This window comes from Brassica oleracea, chromosome C8, assembly GCF_000695525.1.
Source record: "Brassica oleracea var. oleracea cultivar TO1000 chromosome C8, BOL, whole genome shotgun sequence".
Lineage (NCBI taxonomy): Eukaryota > Viridiplantae > Streptophyta > Magnoliopsida > Brassicales > Brassicaceae > Brassica > Brassica oleracea.
Window position 1 is genome coordinate 40,571,858 of NC_027755.1, and position 20,029 is coordinate 40,591,886.

Here is a 20,029-nt window from a genome sequence, read left to right on the forward strand (position 1 = left end):
CCACCATAGGTCAGTTTTTTTCTTTCCCGTTATTCAAGACAAGAATCTGTTGGTATCTGAAAGATGATTGCTAGATTAGTTATTGGTTTGGTAATGAGATTGCTAGTTCTAGTTATTAACACTGCTACCATTTTTAGTAGGATATGGAGACATACATCCGACAAACGTTAAGGAGATGGTAGTTATCATCTTTCTTCCGGTTTTCAGTCTGTTTGTGTGGACGTATCTTGGTTTTAGTATTGCTAATCTTTTATCTAGACGATCTAGCTCTGCAATAGTCACTGAGAAAATGAATCAACGAGTATTTTAGAAGGAACAACGTTAGTGAAGAATTGTCTAGAGAGATCAGAGATTACATGGTAATCAAGTATAACGATGAATACGAAAACAAAACCATCCAAGATATTCCAGCATTTATGCGAATCAAGGTAATATTTGTCTTTCTTACAACAAAATTTTCTTGTTTCTGAAACCATTAAGTACTAACAGGTTGCTATTTGCAGATTGCTGATGCTTTCAGTGTAGGGATTATCAACCAGCTTACTCTTTTCCATGGCTGCTCACCTGATTTCATAAGGCATCTGGTGAAGTCTTTTGCAAGTTTCTTGAAGTGTTTACATTTATTCTAACATAATTGATGATAGTTACTTAGTAACAAGTTCATGCTAATTTACATTTTAACAGGCTGTGAAGTTCGATCAGGAGTTTTACGCCTCGGGATCCACTGTTGCAGAAGAAAACAGCATAATGAAAGAACTCAAAATCTTATATTTAGGGAATTTGGTAACTTATTTATGCCACTAACCTTACATGGATGTGTAGTGAACATAACATAAGTTATATTGTGCAGAGACAACTGCAAGGAGGAACTATATTCTTCAAGATCATGTGCAACCAACACGCATATTTGGGTTAGAATCTCTTCTGCTCAATGAAGCTCTTCCAAACACCTTTCAAGCTTGTGAGTTAAGTAGGGTTATGAGTCTCCGTAAAAGAGTGTTTTTGGAAATCCTTGAGACCTATGCTCACGACGCAACTATAGTAATGAACAATGTTAGGATGGTAAGTCATCTCTACTAGTGTTGTCTATGTTATGCTTTGCTTAGCAAACTGTATGATCATCTTTCACTGAATTTTTTTTCAGGATAGAGACCTTGGTTTTCTAGAAAGGCTCACGGGTTCAGACTTTGGTCTCAGACTTGAAGAGGATGACAGAATAAAATCTTCCCTGCTGAACAATGCCATTTTCTCTGGAAAATTTGCCAAAGTGACGTCGCTTGTTCTATCTGGAGTAAGTGTGAATTGTGTTGATTACAGCAAGCGATCACCGTTGGTAAGGATCTAAAATCTTGTGGTAATTGACCTAACATATATTTTGTTTATAAAAAGACTTGAGATTCTTTTTTGGCTTTCTATTGGATCTAGCACGTTGCAGCCAGCGTGGGAAACTTTGAGATAACAAAGTTCCTAATTGAAAACGGTGCAGACGTAAACAAAAAAGGTAACTCATATGCTTTTTCTGTTTTGCAATGTTTTGAGTTTTGCCATTTTGCATTTTTGAATCTTAAAGATAAAATGCTTATTAACAGATTCCAGTGGTTCAACTCCTTTGAGTGAACGCATTGAGAAATGAGCATGATAGAGTTTTTGAAGTATTACTTAGACAAGTTGCATATCTTGGGGAAGATGCTAATGGCGAATATCTATGCCAAATCATCTTAGAGAACGATGTGGCGTTACTTCGGGGTGTCTTAAAACAGAATATAAACCCCAACTCAAGAAATAAGGCTGGACAAACGCCTCTACACATTGCAGCTTCAGTAGGAAGATATGAAGCAGCTAAATTGCTTATAGCATATGGGGCAGATCATAACCTGAAAGATAGGTGACTTTTCTATCTCAACTACTGAAAGGAGAATGAAAACTCAGTTTGTATATCCTTCCATTATGCATTGTTTTTCTTATCTTTAGCTCGGGACTTCTACCGATTGAGGAGGCTGCACATGGACAGCATGAGGCTATTTTACTGATGCTATCAGGTAAACTTCTATACTAAGAATTCAAATGCCTCAAGCAACTGATATCTAAAGTTAATTTATTAAATCTGGTGCTGTAACAGGATTGACAGAACCAAACTAGTGTAGGAGTTTCGGCTTCCCTGTCACAAACTTCTCGATGGATTCCTTTAAAAAGAGAGACACACTACCTACTGTTTCCCGCTTCCATTTTTTAACCATCGTCTTTTAGTACATTGAATGAGTTTTCCCATTATAAGCTTTTGTAACTTTAATAACTTTTTGAATTGCATCAAATACATTGCTTCTTGAGAACAAACGAAACAAATGCATAGGTTCTCATTAAATTAAAAACCAAAAAATGCCTAACTTCAAAGCATTATTTATATTGTTAACATACAAACTTTTATGTCGTAAAAAGACGAAAACTTAAATAGATTACTGACATGTTTAGTTTCTTTGTTGGTATCAGAAAGGAAAGACAGATAACAATATATCGATTGTAAAAGTAAAACTAAGTTCGATATTAAAAAGATACGTAGAAGAGATGTTTTGACCGCTAAATACCAGAATTTTAATATAAACAGAAAAGAGCTGCAACAAACGACTGTTTATCAATTTTTCTCGATTTCAGAATCGTACGCACAGAAATGGTGGTGGATATGGTTAACCGGAGCGAAGCTTTGAACACTGCAGCGGCCATGTCAAACGTGGACGTTCCTGTCGTTTTAGCTATTCAAGGGTCATATTGTTTCAAGAACTAATGCATCAGTAGACTACATCTGGAACTTGGGGTCGGCATGAGAACGTGGTGTCAAAATCAGATATTAAGCCTCTATCATATGAAAATACGCAACTGAAGGCAGGTACCTGAACTGGAAGAGGTACACACAACCATGGTCTTGATGCTAAGTACTTTATTAGGATTAGTTTCCATCCCAACTCGTACCAAGTTCCACGTTCAGCCCATTTTTCTCAGCATTGACAATGGAAACACCTAAACAACACCAAGGAGCACAAGGAGACTCGTAAATTTGAAAGCAACAGCACAATATTTGATATGAGACTAAGAATTCTTGTTTTTTTTTTTTTGCAAAGCTCATCTATAGAAATGTGAAGTAGGATACCGTTGAGGCCATTGTCTATAAATTTTCCAGTTGAACTCTTTATGATCCTGCTTCTGTTGGTAAACTCTCTCTTGTCTTTATATGTTCTTTTTTTTTTTTCCTGTAGAGTTAGGTTTCAGTTTCATTTTTGTCTGTTCTGAGATAAATCTTGTTTCTGATATTGATTAAAGAAGTTGAAGCAGAGAGCATAAGTAGCTTCTCAGCAGAGGAAGCGCCCAACACAATGAAGAAACCTAAAACTGGTAAAAACCATACATGTAGTCCACATTTATGGCATCATCAAAACTAAAAAAAAAGTACAATGTTTTTTACTGATGATTTCTTGATTTCACAGAGAAGCTCTATTGTTGTAAACCTTTGTAAAGAACACACAGATTATAAGAATGTATCTCTTCTTATTAGCTTAAGAAAACTAGCTCAAAAACTTAAGCTCTCACAATCACAATATTCCTCACACCTCTCATCTCTCTCTCGACATCTTTATATATAGATGTTTACAATCCTTTTCCTATAAGTAATATCATATCTAGATATATCACAATCTCTTTATCTTTATCTCTTTATAATCTCAACACAAATAGGATTAGGATTGCCTTTTCTCTCAATCTTCTTTCAAGCTTATCCCAACAGTCTCCTCTCTAAGCTTGAAATGTCCTTCCTTCACTTCATGAACTCCAATGAGTTCTCTCATCTCTCTGAACTTGATTCTCGCAAGAGCCTTCGTTAGTATATCCGCCTTTTGCTCAGTGCCAGGAACGTGTTCAACTTCGATCAAACCTTTCTCTACACACTCTCTAATGAAATGATACCGTGGGTGGATATGCTTGCTTCGACCGTGAAACACCGGGTTTCTAGTGAGAGCGATAGCTGACTGATTGTCGATCTTAATCACCACTCTTTCACTCGACATGCTCATGATCTCCGCGAGTAAGTCTTGGAGCCATATTGCTTGACGCGATGCTTCAGTCCCCGCCATGAACTCGGCTTCACACGATGATAACGCGACCGTCTCTTGTTTCTGTGAGCACCAAGTGATGGGGGCTTTTACCAAGGTAGAAGATGTGTCCCGTTGTGCTCCTTCCATCATCTGGGTCTACATTGTAACTACTGTCACTGTAGCCCACTATCTTTCTTGTGTGAGAAGCCGACCGCTCGAACGTTAAACCATACGAGGCTGTTCCTTTCAAGTATCTAAGACATTGCTTCAACGCCACGCCATGCGACTCCCTAGGGCTTTGCATAAACCTGCTTAGAACTCAAACACAGTATGCTAGATCAGGTCTGGTGTGAAGTAAATATCGAAAACAACCTACTGTCTTCCTGAATAACGTTGCTTCAATCTCCCTCTCTTGCTCTGACTTTGCCAATCTAATGCCAGCATCCATCGGTATCAACACTGGATTACAATCCTTCATACCCGTTTCCTCTAAGATCTTCAAGGCGTACCGATGTTGGTTCAGGGTTATCCCCTTGTCATGTTGACATACTTCAATCCCAAGGTAATAGGATAGCTTACCTAAATCACTCATCTCAAATTTTCTCCCCATCTCTAGTTTGAACTCGTTTACAGCTCTCATGTTTGTTCCTGTAACGAACAAGTCATCTACGTAGACTGCAATGACAAGTAGACTATTACCTTCAGCTCTCCGATAGACGGATGGCTCTTTTAGACAGCGCTCAAATTTCAACTCAAGTAAGATCCTGTTGAGCTTATCATTCCAAGCTCTAGGCGCTTGCTTTAGACCATACAACGCCTTCTTTAATTTATATACCTTGCCTTCTTGTCCCTCTATCTCGAATCCTTCTGGTTGATTAACATACACTGTCTCTTTCAACTCTCCGTGTAAGAAGGCAGTTTTAACGTCCAAGTGATGTATCTCCCAACTGTGGGACGCTGCAAGACTGATCAGCAACCGTATTGTTTCATTTGGCTTTCTCCCACGGTAAAGATCGTATGGCGTCTGATCCTTTAATGCTCTTGTGGCTATGCGGTTTAGGAGATAGGTAGAGTGTCTGATTGCTTCTCCCCATAGTCGGTTAGGGACTGACATATGCTTCATGATGCTCCTGGACATCTCCATCAGTGTCCTATTGCGTCTCTCCACCACTCCGTTCTGTTGAGGAGTGTACGGAGCGGTAAGATGTCGTTTAATTCCACACTCATCACAGAACAGATTAAACTCTTTTGAAACGAATTCTCCTCCCCGATCTGTTCTGAGAGTTTGAATGTGTTCTCCTGTTTCGTGCTCTACAAGTTTCTTGAAGATTTTGAATTTTCCAAATGCATGATGAACAAGACGTAGTCATCAAGGTACTTCGGCTTCGAGGTCTCGCGTAGTGATCTTCTTAACTGAGGTTGATCTTCTTCGCTTTCTACATTACTTTCTTGATCACTAGCGGTAATTGTCTCATCACCATTAACAATTGGTTTCTTTTCTTCTTCATTGTGTACATTGTTCTGTTCTGTGATCCCATGATTTCCAAACACTCCGACCGTGACTTCAAAACCTCAATCACTACTTTCTTCTATCTTATCTCGTTTCCAGTTCCATCCCTTTGTCTCATCAAAAATCACATCTCGGCTTACCACTATCTTGCTTGTCTGTGGGTCAAGGAGGCGATATGCCTTAGATCCTGGCTCTGATACAAGATGGACAAGCATCCGAGACCTATCATCTAGCTTCTTCAAGAGCTTCGAGTCCACTTTTGCATACCCTATGCATCCGAAAACCCTCAGATGACTCACATTTGGCTTTCTCCCACGGTAAAGATCGTATGGCGTCTGATCCTTTAATGCTCTTGTGGCTATGCGGTTTAGGAGATAGGTAGAGTGTCTGATTGCTTCTCCCCATAGTCGGTTAGGGACTGACATATGCTTCATGATGCTCCTGGACATCTCCATCAGTGTCCTATTGCGTGAGCCTTGATGCATCTCTTGGTCCATTGAATCTTCCACGACCACGTCCCCTATTGAAGAAGCGTCCTCCACGACCTCTGCCTCTAAAATTGTTGTTGTTGTAGTCACGAGCTTGCTGTTGTTGTGGCTCCATGTTCGCATACATCAACTTACTTTGATCTTCTTGATTATCCTCATCTTCGGCAACACGCTCCACATAGGCTTTCAGACGTCCTATAATGTCCTCAAAACTTGTGGTCTTGAGATCTAGGACTTGCTCTAAGGAAGCTACGATGTGTATATACTTCTTCCGAGGCAAACACTTGAGAAACTTCTTAACCAGCTTGGTTTCTTCGATATCCTCTCCTAGTGCCATTGACTTTGACGATAATTCTGATAGTTTGCCAACAAAATCATCAATCGTCTCTGTCTCTTTCATCTTAAGTCGATCGAAATCAGCCATCAACGTTTGTAATCTCGCCTCTCTGACACGCTCAGCTCCCACATGTCTCGTTCGAATTGCCTCCCATACTTTCTTTGCATTGTTTAGGTCTCCAACCTGTAGTATCAACGCCTCTGGTATTGACTGAAAGATAAGTGCCACAGCCATATTGTTCTTCTCGTCGTCTGTACCCTCGGTTTCGACAACTTCCCACACCTTGTGAACCTTGAGTAGAATTTTCATCCTCATGGCCCACACGGTATAGTTAGTTGCAGTAAGAGTAGGGCACTTGATCGATGAAGAGCCTCCATCCTTTGGTTTTGCGACTACTATATCACCCATAGCTCTGATACCAAATATTGTTGTAAACCTTTGTAAAGAACACACAGATTATAAGAATGTATCTCTTCTTATTAGCTTAAGAAAACTAGCTCAAAAACTTAAGCTCTCACAATCACAATATTCCTCACAAATCTCATCTCTCTCTCGACATCTTTATATATAGATGTTTACAATCCTTTTCCTATAAGTAATATCATATCTAGGTATATCACAATCTCTTTATCTTTATCTCTTTATAATCTCAACACAAATAGGATTAGGATTGTCTTTTCTCTCAATCTTCTTTCAAGCTTATCCCAACAAGCTCAGTAAGACTATGATCCATTGCTACTAAAAATCTTGGTGTTGATCACTTGGAGCAGAATCCGTAACATGGAATGTACCTGGACAGTCTTCTCCTTCTGACATTAAACCTTAATGACTGGCTTCTTCATTCATCGGCTCCCGCAGATATGTATGTCCTCGGGTATGATTCAAACACACATCATCTTTTGATGAACTTCGTTTTAGTCTTTTCTTGAATCATTTTTGGTCTACTTCAGGTTTCAAGTGATTGTTCCTCTTAATGCTGGTAATATCCTTGGAGCTGAAGACAATGGACCTGCTCATAAATGGCTATATCTTATCCGGAAAACGCTCAATAACCGACCAGGAACTAGCGGGTACCACACGCCTTGCCTTGCCCTATTCCTGTGGAAACACGTTAAGAACATGAAAGTATCTTGTGTTGGCATAGGACTAATGGGATAGTTCTGGAATAAGGTTTGGACATATGTTCTTCATTACAGAGTACTCTGTTTTGTGAGTGAGCGTATGTCTTTGCCTCTTCTTTTTAGGGATCGATCTCAATAAGTATGTTGCTCCATCAAACAAGCTTTTGCTTGGTTTGTACTCACTTGACTTCGGCACAAAAAAAAAAGGTGATGGCTGAAGAGAAACTCGGATGTCATCGAGATACTCAAGAAGACAAAGGTTTCCTCGCGTTAAGACCTCAGAAGACGACAAGTCCCCTAAGAATATCCTTCAGCATGAGTAAGAATAGTGATCCATACTTCAAGAAACATTGTTTTATATACTTGCCAGTATCTTGATCCATTTCATCATATCTTTTTTACCAGCCGTGTAATATGGCTTGGCGATCTAAATCACCGGATAGCACTGTCTTACCGATCTGCCAAAGCCCTATGCAGAACTGGAGAGCGTTGCTAGAAAACGACCAGATACGTTTGTGCATAGTGGTCTGAACAAAGAGCATTAAGTTTTTTATTTCAAGAAGAATGTTTACTTGTAGTTAAGAATGGAGAAGAAACGAGGCCATGTGTTCAAAGGATGGAACGAAGGAAAGATCTATTTCCCACCAACGTACAAATACTCAGAGAACTCAGATAGATATTCTGGAGATGACTTGCATCCCAAGGAGAAACGTCTCACTCCTGCATGGTAAATTTCCCCTTTATATAACAGGAAGGAAACAAGAACGTCTTGTATATATGGTTTTGACTGATTTGTTCTTTTTATTAACTAGGAAAAATATGCTGATTTGTTCTTTTTATTAATCAACTGTAGTGTGTCGCCACAGTAAATATTATAATGTTTTTTTATAGTAAAAGGTTTATGTCAAGTGTTATGAGAATTACACAAAGAAGGAAAAAAAATATTTTATGACAATTGCGACTGACGCTGTCTTGTAATGATCGTTGGACTTGGGTTTCTAGATAAACTAATAACCAATCTTGCATGTAAATACAAGTTCATAGCCAACAATATAACGCGTTGTCCCATATAGAAAAAAAACATTACAGAAAGCACTTTAAAATAGAGATTTAGAAGGGACTGGCTAAAACCAGAATCAAATAAAGAGGAAAGTAAAGAACATCATATATTACGAATTAGAAGAAACTGATAAACTCAAAGGCAAACAGAGCAAATAGAAGAGGCGAAAGCTTGAGAGAGAGTGAAGAGGAAGGCGACGACGCTGAAGTCTTTGGTGGCTCCCTCGGGTCACCTCCGTTGCGCGGTCCGGAAAAATCCGCGTCTGCTCAATGTCAATAAACTCGAATATATAAGTACCAAATGATGAGAAAATGCTTAGAAAAAAACACTTTTTAAGTCTTAAAAAAAAAGTGTGCTTTACTATCAGGCATGCCATCAGGATCCATCGAACTTGTCGGAGAAGTGACCGGACCGAAAGAAGCAGGGCCTGAGAGTAACGTATGTTAATGAATATTAATAATGAACTTTGTTAATACTCGGGTCAGCAAAAATATTTACTATACATTTACGGGTCCTTCGGGATAACCCGGTCTACGTGATGTCAATAAACTCGATAATGTAACAAATTATGAGAGAAATGGTTAGGAGTTACAATTTTGTTACTGACCTTCAGGATATTGGGTTTCTGTAGGAGGGGAAGTGGTTGGACCGTGAGATGCAGGGCCTATAAGTCATAAACGACATTGAGATTATTTTTTTATATATTATATGGAAAGTAATTCGTAAAGATAAGCCTTTTTTCAAAAAAATAAAATAAAAAAGTAATTCGTAAAGAGATTAAACAAACTCAGTAAAATTATCCGTAACAATCTACCTGGAGCATAAAGAAGTGCTGAGGAAGCTGCGAGATTTCACAAAAATGTTTACGTTAACAAAAAAATGAAATTAAAAATATATATAGATATAGAACAGCGGAAACATAATATAAAATAGACTCAATATTTCAAAAAAAAAGAACAAATTAGATACGTACCTTTGCATTGAACGGGGACCCCACATGCTCGAGGAAGAGAGATGGCTAGAGTTCGGTTAACAGGAAGATCGAGTGGCACGTTTGCGGTTACAATCAGACACAAACAGTCCATGCCGGTTCCGGTTAATGATATAAGAGCCTCACAACAATCCGAAGTCGGAGAGCTAGCACCTCCCGTTAGAAAACTCATGCACCCTGTAACGCTAGAGAGCATGGTTGGTGAACATGGAGTGTTGATTTGAGCAAGACTCATCAGTATTGGAGAATTTGAAAGTAGACAGAAGATTAGAGATGAGATTAGGAATGATTTGGGGTCCATTTTGTTCTGTTTAGTGGTTTTGGCAAGCTGAATCTTTTTTTCTCTATTCAAGACCAAATGGTCATGAGGTTTTATGATTCCTTGTGCGAGTGATATATATAGAGGTTAGCGGAGGCTAATAAGGTAATTCATGGAAGTTGGTTTTGTTTTGACTTTTGAAGTTCAACCACCTTAACTAACTTTTACCACTGAAAGCTAGTTTTTTTAGCGTTTAGGTTTGGTTCTGTAGATCAAAGTCCATCACCCATAAATGTTTAATCATATATACACGCATATACGAGCAACCCGGCCAACCTATCGGTCCTCCGACAATGGAGAGTCAAGACCTGATGGTTAAAGACCTGCTATGTCCTCTTACAAATAAGTGGGATCTAGAGAAAGTAAGGAGCATACTCCCTCAGTATGAGGACATTATTCTTCGCATCAAAACGAGCTCAACACAAGCACCGGACTCCATGATTTGGCTCCTGGAGAAATCTGGTGACTACTCCACAAGAACTGGTTATGGGAAGGCAATGACAGCGGACAAACCGATGGCGACTATTAATGAACCAGTTAATTGGCTGAAAGACATCTGGAATGTAAAGACTAGTCCTAAGATAAAGGACTTTCTATGGAGGGTGATAAAACGAGCTATTCCGGTGAGCTCTAACCTTGAAAGGAGAGGTTTTCCGAGCTTTGCCTGTAAATCTTGTGGTACACATGAAGATGACATTCACGCCTTTCTCAAGTGTCCCATAGCAGAGGAAGTATGGAGTCTTGTCCCGATCGCAAAAAGACCTACAAACTCTGTTTCTTCCCTAGCAGAACTAATCAAACAGGGGAATCACTACATCCCACTACCGCCGACTGGACTGAATGCTCCACTATGGCCTTGGGTAGTCTGGAATTTATGGAAGGCTAGGAACAAACTGGTGTTTGAGAATAGAGTTTTCACAGCCCAAGAAATTGTTCTCAAAAGCATTAAAGAAGCAAAAGAATGGAATGAGGCTCAAATGGGGGAAAAAGCTCCATCTTCTAGTAGCTCTACAAACCACCCTCATTGTACCGAAGGGGTTCCTCCACTAATAAATCAGTCTGGTATGCTAGTATGTAATGTTGATGCGGCCTGGGATGCTAAGACCGGAGGTTGTGGTATTGGAGGAGTCTTCTCTGGTGACAACACTCGGAACCTATCAACTGTCTCCGAAGCTCACAACCATGTTACTTCAGCGCTAATGGCAGAGGCCATTGCTGTTCATCGTGCGGTATCTACTGCCGTTTATTCAAACGTCCGATCTCTAGTGGTTCTGTCCGACTCCCTGTCTCTGGTTAAGCTCTTGAAGAAGAGAGGGACTCAACCTGAACTGTTCGGTATCATGTTTGATATCTATCACTTTGTTTCGTATTTTGATGTAATATCGTTCAATTTCGTTTCTAGGAACTTCAATGTTGAAGCCGACTCTGTGGCAAAATCGGCTTTAGCTATGTCTGTAACAAACTCCAATGTTGGAGGGTAAACTCTGGTTTAAGGAATGCAATGTTAGCTTGACAAAAAAAAAAAAAAAAAAATGTGTGCTATATCTCATTAAAAAGAGACTAGAGAGATTAGGATGATTTGGTTATATGTTTTAATTATTAAATCAATAACACTAAGGTTTCTTGAAGCCAAGCGTCGTACCATTTTGGAGTTGAGTTCGTTAGTTAACACGTACATTCATTGATTATTTCTTGTTATGGTAGAAGTGGAAGTTCCATGAATAAATAAATTAGTACTCCAATACTAGTAGTTGTTCCAAATGTAGAAAGAGCTTGTGAAGTGTTATGAATTAGTCGTATGGAAACATTATCAACGTTTGACGTTTTGTCTATGCATTTATAATCATCGTTCACTTTTAATACCAGTAAAAGAGACATTACACGTCTCTCAAAAACAAATATACTAATGCTTTAATTACATACCTATTTTTCCTTTAATTTTTTAGATAAATTGACCATTAGATGCAATACATCTGTCACAGCCGTCTCTTACAATTCTAACATTGTTTCTTGCTGAACAATCGTCTCTCTCCTCTCTCATCTGTTTTTCCATTTTTAGTCTACTTTGTTATTGAGAAACAATGTAAGAACCGCCCACTGCAGATGGCCTAACACATGTAGTTCTAATTCATTTGCGTATGAAGGGTATGTTAGTCTTTTACGTGAAACAAAACCGCCAAAGACCAGAAGACCGTTGTGGGACTTGATATTTAAATATCAAACTGACGGTAAAATAAACAAGACAAAATCCGGGGCAAATAAAGACCGTGTGGTTGATTGAAAGTTACTGTCTTTTTTTGTAGGATGGTCTGATGTTGAAGTCAAAATGTGTTCTGTATAAATCTGTCACTGAAGAGGTGAGTATATGGGGATGGCCTTTGAAGACATCAGGATTCTCCACAAGTTCAATCACGGTGTTATCAGGCCGAGTCACTGAGGTAAATCATTTAGATTCAAATCTCAATGCTTTACTTGTTTAGTATCGGTTTGTGTAAGTCTTTGTTCTTGTTCTCTTGTTTGTGATGTTCTTCTTGAAGTGGTCAGAAGGGAGATTCGGTTACTCTATACGTGAGGCCAATACTTCGTGGGAGAAAACTAAATGTAGCACATCGGTTCTGCAACTTGATCCCAACACGTGGTTTCTTGAGTATAACCTAAGCTCGGTGGTGGAGGGTTCGACTTTGTTGTCACTAGCAACTGATCTTCTGGCACACATGATGTTCCAAGCAGCAAAGAATGTTAACCGGGAGCTTTTCTGGATGTTTTCAGCCTCACGGAATCTGTATAGTGTAGTGAGGGTACCACAACGACACCAACTTAGAAGCTTATGAGGAAAAAATGGATTGGCTTTTTTGGTTTCTTCATTTCAAGCTTTTTTGGTTTCTTCATTTTTGGTTTCTTGTCATCTTTTAGGTCGTATAGTCATGAACATAAGTTCTTGTGACTGTTACTGACTTACTGTGTAGCTGTTTCATATTTGAAAGATAATTCATTTTTTTTGGTTAATCCATCACTTTTACCATTTAAAATGTAAATAAATTGACAAAAGGTGTTTTAGTATATTCATGGGTATATCAAGTGAGATAAAGCTTAAAAGAATCACTGATGTAAAAAAAAAAAGCTTAGAAGAGTCCCTTCTGTATAGAAAACACAATGACATTTATAAACTTGATAATTTCTAGCTGAAATTTTGTTTCATCATTTTTAGTAAAATAAACAAATGGACTCTAACCAGCTGCTTCATAGGGATTGGTAAGTCCACAAAATTGTAACATTGCAATCCGGCACTAATTACTTATTAAGGGGGTTTGAAAACGATCTTGAATCGGACTGTGTATTATGACATTATCTACAACTTTCACAACTTCAAGAATCATTGGAAATCTTGATAGGTCTCCCACTAATGGAGCGTTTTTGTCGACAAGTTTTTACATGTCCCTACAATGACAACAACCCTAACTCCCTAAGTGATAGAGATTGATAGAGAGATTGATACCCCCAGCCCAAGGAAAACAACCACACATTTTGCATTTGATGAGATTCCTCTTGTGATAAATCCAATAAAACTATATGATGAATTCAAAATAATACAAAAATAGATATTGATCCCAAAGTACATTCCAAAGAAAATGACAACTTGTGGGCTAAATAATGTTGTACACTCTATCTGACACCTTGACACCACTTCTTATTTATACACCAAACAATGATACGGTCATAAAGGCCCCTAGTATTAAAATAATATTTATAACTTCCCATACTATTGTCCAACTAGTATGTAGTATCAATATTTGTTTGTATAAATATTCATGAGTAATGTTGTGTGACTTGTCACTCACCCAGATCCCAGTTTTGACAGGGGGTATCATCGATATAGATTGATAAAATCTAAGTATCGCTGTTGGTTAAAGAAAGTTGCCATGTATAGATTTCTCAAGTAGTATTCAGTGATATTATTCGGTTATTTGGGCTTTTGAAAATTCTATTGAACTTAACCAAAGTTTTATATCAGTTAGATTTTAGTTTAGCTTTTTAAAAAAAAAAATTGGATAAATTCAGTTAAATTAGGTTAATTTTGGTTAGTTCGGTTTGAAATTTAGTTAGTTTGGTTAGCTTGATTCGGATTTTTGGTAAGATTTTTGGTAAGGTTTGATTATAACTTTTGGAGGTAAAAGTAGAAAACCAAAGTAATTAATTGATTGTCAACCTAAACCGGAAACCAAATTGAACAAAAAATTACCGAATCAAATCAAATTCTAGAACCAAATTGAACGAAAGCCGAAAATTTAGGCAAGTTCAAAAAAAAAATCTCAGCATAGTGACAAGCATCACGATTTAACTGGAGAAAAAAAAATTGAACTATAATTTAATTCTTAACTATATTCGAAACAGTCAATAGGTTTTCTATGTAACATATAAAAGAAACTAAGTTTGTAATTTGTTTTAAGATATGCTTGTGGAACGATTCTTGTCACAGAGCACATTCATCTGATCATCGGACATCATATCATCTGGTGAATGTCTTGCTAATCAAAAGAGTACTTTGAAGTTTTAGAAAGAAAAAAAAAGAGTACTTTGAAGTGAAGGGAAAAACAAAGCTTAGTTAAGATGCGGAAAAATCTGCAGTGCAGTGAGTCAGTATAATTTGCACAAACATCGATCTCTCGTCTTTGAGTCATGAGATGACCACACTTTAGGTAAGCCAAGAAAATACCCCCTCGTGAGTTATTGCTGTTTTGCAAGGACAATGATTCTTCTTCTTTTGCAATTTTTACTCGGTGTATTATTTTCTTGAAATCTCAATACGAAATGAAGTAATTACATCCACGAATTTTGTTTTTGCCATTATATTCAGAATAAGTGGATATACAAAAAGACAATAAAACGTTACACTTCTTTGGATTCTAATTATTGAAGTGTATATATCCATATTATTGACCTTCACTATGTACTTTCAAGTATTTATGTAGAAGAAGAGAAAATTATATACAGAAATGAAGTAGATACTGATTTTTTATAATTTATAGTAATATCCAAAGTAATGTACTAGTATAAACTCTGGAGTCATTACCCTTATTATTATGATATATTTCCTCATCATCTGAATCATTATCATTTTATGGCACATTAGATAATGAAAACATATACATATCTTCATCTCTATGTAAATTACTTTTCCATCTTTCAATTATAAACAAACAAATAGCTTTGTGGTCCTGTAGTTTTACAGGTAGGCTTCCTCAAGCTCAGATTCACTATCTCAACATAAACTATAGATAACCGGGCCTCGTGGTCTGGTGGTAAAGGAACCTCGGCTGAGGTGCCCGCCATCACGAGTTCGAGCCCCGGTCATCAGAATGACTTAGGCCCCCTGGAGGGTACAGACGCAGGCTGGTTCCGGGCTCAGGGGGGGATTAAGGCCGAAGGCCTGAACCCATCCTGGTTAACAAAAAAAAAAAAAAAAAAAAAAAAAAAAAAAAAAACATAAACTATAGACAAAAAAAAATATAATTTCTTATTAAATTATAATATTATATTTCGAACTGAGAATTCCTCTTTATTTATAGATTGTTTGTAGTATTACAGTTGATAATTTATTTTATTAAAATTTAACATAAATCATAATTAGATTCACTAACAACAATATAATCAGTGTCGTGCGGGGATTTTTGGGGGCTCAAGGCAAATTTAAAAAAAATAAATTTTTACAATATGTAATAAAAAATATATACTTTTTTAATTTGTAATTTAAAAGTAAAAGTTAAAATCATAAATAGAAAACTGGTATTTTTAGAGAAAGTTAAAATAATGATTTGGTATTTAGAAAGATAAAAACAATCATTTAAATACAATGATAAAATAATAAAAAGAAAAGTGATAATAAAAAATATTGAATAAAAATAACGGTAGATAAAGTATAGAACATTTTGTCGTTTAAAGAAATGATAAATAAAAATATGTATATTAAAAGGTATTATTTTTTTTTTCTTGTAGTAACAAAAGCAAAACAAAAATCAGAACTGTGAGTTATACCGTGTCAATTCTTCAATTAATTCTTTACATTTTAGTTATAACATATTTTGAAATTTATTAGAATAAAAACATTCAGAATCATGTGAAAATCTACCTAAAACTATACATTTAGCTCTACAGAATGATTTTATGAAATGAGGGACCCTAAAAATTTTCACATTTTGTGGGGGCCTAAGGCAGAAGCCTTTTCTAAACCATGGTAAGCACGTCTCTAAATATAATATGGATTTTTTTACCAAAAAAAAACAGAATATGGGTTTTGTTTACTATATAAAACCAAATTTAACAAACCAAAATTAGCAATTTAAGATTAGAATTAAAATGAACTGATTTACTTCATGCATCCGGTAGTAATGATTCATATAATTTTCATAATTTTGTGTAAGTTTGTATTTCATCTAAAATAAGTAGACATGATAAAGATTTAATATAATTTGGTTTTAACCTTTTACAGCAAGGCACGATGCATGGAGTAAACAAGTATGCAGATGAGTACATGGTCGTTACTAGTACATCATATATAAAGACATTCATGGCCACCTAGCTAATCCACTTGCTCAATACATTATCCCATGGTCTCTCTCTAAAAAAAAACACAACGCCAAGAATCATGTGGAAAAGCTTCCATCATTGCTTCCCATCAAATCTCAATAATCCCTCCTCATCTCCGTCGGACGCCGCCGCCTCCGACGATGATCCCAACCGTTCATCCATTCTTCTCATCAACAACGTCAACCTCCTCTACAACGACTCCTCCCCCGCTGACCGACCCATATCCAAGCACCTCGTCGACGCCGAACCTTCCTCCACCACGACATTCACTGCCTCGACCTCCACCGTCGCTTATTCTTCTTCCGCGTCCTTGGATGAATCCGATGATTACGATTTTACCCCTGAACATTCTCCCCCTCCTTACTTAACCTCCGTTCTCGCCTCCCGTCGCTTCTTCTTCTCTTCCCCTGGCCGTTCTAACTTAATCACCGACTCGCCGGATCTCCGTCCCCGGTTTAACTACGAAACTGCCACTGCCACGACTACTACTAGGCTTCTCATTGGGGGAACCGCCGTGAAACAATACGTTCAATCTCCTGATCCTTACAACGACTTCAGGCGATCGATGCAGGAGATGCTTGACGCCGTTACAGACGCAGGAGATGTTCGCCGTTACGAGTTCTTGCACGAGCTGTTACTCAGTTACCTCTCATTGAATGCAGCAGATACGCATAAGTTCATTATCAGAGCTTTCGCCGACATTCTCGTCTCTCTCTTATCGGACGGTCACCGGACAAGCTGACGTGGGATGTTTTCATGTTATGTAGTAAAAAAACTACTCATGTTATGTTTTTTTGGGATTAACGCTTTAGGACAAAAAAAAATATTTTAATGTAATTATTGTGTAATGATACGAGAAAATCGAGAGAGGCGTGGGGTTTTGTCTCGATCGCATGCAGTTAGATTTGTTTTAAACCTTTTAAAATAAAACATGTATTGTGAAACTTCATTGTGGATTTATCGTTTTCATCTGAAATTTTGATACTCGTTTTATCATTTTGAAGTGATAAAATTATCGCCAGGTGTAAGTGCCATGACAAGCAAAGAAAACTATGTCGACTGACAATTGGTATATTTTTTCTTTTGTTTTCACAGGTAAATTTATTAACGGATCTAAGCTCAACAAGGACGAAACCCAAAACAGTACAACATTAATACAACAAAAGGTCCAAACAGAAAGAGCGAACTTAAACAAACGCTTAGGGCCGTCAGCCCATTAAACGCAAACCGTTGGGAAGGAAACGACGAACATGTCACCCACCACGTGCAGGAATGCCCAGCGTTCTCAGGACACGCGTCAAGGCGAGCGATCACTTCCTTCGCCGGAGTCAGAGAAGATGAGCGCCGGAGCTCTGCCATCAGCGAAAAACGAACCGGTGGAAAACCAACAGAGTAGTTCTCACAGAAGTTCAACCCGAGATTTCTAGTCTGACGAATCGTCGCATCTAGAAGAATAACCACCGTCTTCAATCGATCCAACAAGCTCCGATCTTCCGAAGGAGAGGAAAAGAGAAGGGGATAGAGAGTCAGTGAAGAAGATGAAGAAAGACGCGACGATCGAAACCAAAGTCGGCGAAATTGGTGCTTTATAAGCCACCGTTTCCTGGAATCGAAGCCGGCGAAGCAGTGCTATGAGAGCCACCGCAGCCCAGAGTCAGAAGCCCGAACGTCGGAAAGCAAAGCTGGAGAGAAACCGGCAACAAAAACGGCAAGCTTTCTCTCTTCCGTGTAAAAAGTTCGAGAGCGTGAACAGAGATGAGAGAGAAAGCTTCCCCCTTCTTTTCATTTATTTTAATTGGTACTATTTCATCTGTCCTAACGTATCAATTATATATAGAATCTAAAAAAAATAGATTGACTTTCTTATGTTTTTCGTGCTGTTTTCACTTACATTCACGTCGAAACAAGAACTAAAATGGACATATATATGATAAGTTTTACATAGAGTTTTTTTTTTATTTATTCATGATTTGTAAATTGTAGGTTGGATAAAAATATCACCAGTTTTTTCAATACGCTGGTTTAGTGCTATCATGGCGATAGACATTTCTCATAGCTAGACGAACCATACAGTAGCATAATAAACACGAGTTCGACCAATAAGATGACCGTGATTGTGAAATTGGAACTTCTCGTAATTTAAATAAAATTTGTATAAGTTTCTGTTCTGCATAATTGAACGAGGCAAATTAAATGCGTCCAAGAAAATTATAAGAATAATAAAACTTGAACATGAATGTTGGACAAGGTTGAGTGGATATAGTATATAGAGTGACTCCAAAACACAAGTCTTAAGGCATCGAGAGACTCTTGTCGCATAAAGGCGTGTATTATATTCTTAAGACTTTTTTTTTGTCACAAATTATATTCTTAAGACTTATTTAGTGAAATAGAGTAGCTTAATTTTGTTCATAAAATACTAAGATTTGGATATATCTAAATATCAAGTTGAATTGTGTAAATAATAGAGGAAATCTATTTAAAAAAATGTTTCTATATAAAAAATATATTCCGTGAATGAGAACATCAATCTTAAACATTGTAGAAAATCTTAGCCACATCCATTTTATTGTTTTTTTCTTTACGGAAATGAAGCACATCAAAACATGGCTTAGTTAGGAATGATGATATATACAAAGTAATATATTAATCACTCGTATTCACAAATATTGAGATCTGTTAAGATTGTGATTCTTCCCATGCATGAGATATTACACATAACACAAGGTGAGACAAAAACAAAATAAGAGAATCCTAAGAGATAGATGTTGGGTGAAGCCTTATGGCTAGGTCCATGCATATTTAGCCGAATTACTGATAAATTGTTCATTATGAGAGATATCTCAATTAACCAAGACAAATTATTAAAAGTAAATTATAAGTATAAAAAGCATATGATTATGTATATTTGATTTGTGCAAGACTTTAAAAGCACACTAACATTATCTTTTAAGCAAGCATACGGTTTTTGGCGCAGGAACTAAGCAAATTGCTTGTCTTATACAATGTAAGTTGGTATAAATTAGTGCCTGATTTTAGGGCGCTTGTCTCCAACTCTACCTGGCCAAGTATATGTATATATGTTTGTGTGACATGTGTCCTGCTCACATGTGCTTGAGAGAGATAAGTCTAGATATATAGAAGAGTCGTGTTTTACGTATATATGATATGCATATGATAGACTATACATATTGCCTTTAATTATGTTGTTAGGTGATTCCAGTAAAAAAAATATTCATCAGAATAATTAAACTAATACATATGGTTGACTGAAACATGTGATATAGCTGCGAAGGCGAAAAAAAAGAGTTTTTTTCCTTCAACCTTCTGAACCAATGATTTTTAGCAGTCGTTTTTTTTGCTAAACTGTAAATATCACATTAATAATTTTTAGCAGTCGTTTTACATTTATAATTGTGTCTCCAGTCAAGTTCAACTTCTAGCTCTTATGGTTACCCTTATTTTAATTTAGTCAAAATAACTAAATAAAAAACTGAATCCAATTCATGAAGTAAATCCATCTTGAAAATTGATGATCT

The 20,029-nt window shown here is 37.2% G+C and overlaps 3 protein-coding genes across 4 annotated transcripts; 1 reads left to right on the top strand and 2 right to left on the bottom strand.

Moving 5' to 3' along the window:
- Positions 1 to 6,051: 6,051 nt before the first annotated feature.
- LOC106309405 lies at positions 6,052 to 6,822 on the bottom strand. Its single transcript, XM_013746431.1, has one exon. The coding sequence runs from the start codon at positions 6,820 to 6,822 to the stop codon at positions 6,052 to 6,054; it is 771 nt and encodes a 256-aa protein (XP_013601885.1).
- A 1,697-nt stretch (positions 6,823 to 8,519) lies between these two features.
- LOC106310874 (non-specific lipid-transfer protein-like protein At2g13820) lies at positions 8,520 to 9,946 on the bottom strand. 2 transcript variants are annotated; one of them, XM_013748109.1, is made up of 5 exons: positions 9,569 to 9,946; positions 9,410 to 9,436; positions 9,203 to 9,259; positions 8,957 to 9,022; positions 8,528 to 8,857 (listed from the first exon to the last, which is right to left on the bottom strand). In XM_013748109.1, the coding sequence occupies exons 1-5, from the start codon at positions 9,885 to 9,887 to the stop codon at positions 8,712 to 8,714; spliced, it is 615 nt and encodes a 204-aa protein (XP_013603563.1). In that variant the 5' UTR covers positions 9,888 to 9,946; the 3' UTR covers positions 8,528 to 8,711. The 2 variants fall into 2 exon arrangements, with proteins under 2 accessions (XP_013603564.1, XP_013603563.1); XM_013748110.1 differs by lacking the exon at positions 9,410 to 9,436 and having other exon boundaries at positions 8,520 to 8,857; positions 9,569 to 9,939.
- A 6,558-nt stretch (positions 9,947 to 16,504) lies between these two features.
- Positions 16,505 to 17,470, top strand: LOC106310294 (transcription repressor OFP12-like). The gene has a single exon (XM_013747532.1). It carries the CDS (start codon positions 16,549 to 16,551, stop codon positions 17,230 to 17,232), a length of 684 nt encoding a protein of 227 aa, XP_013602986.1. The 5' UTR covers positions 16,505 to 16,548; the 3' UTR covers positions 17,233 to 17,470.
- Positions 17,471 to 20,029: the final 2,559 nt, after the last annotated feature.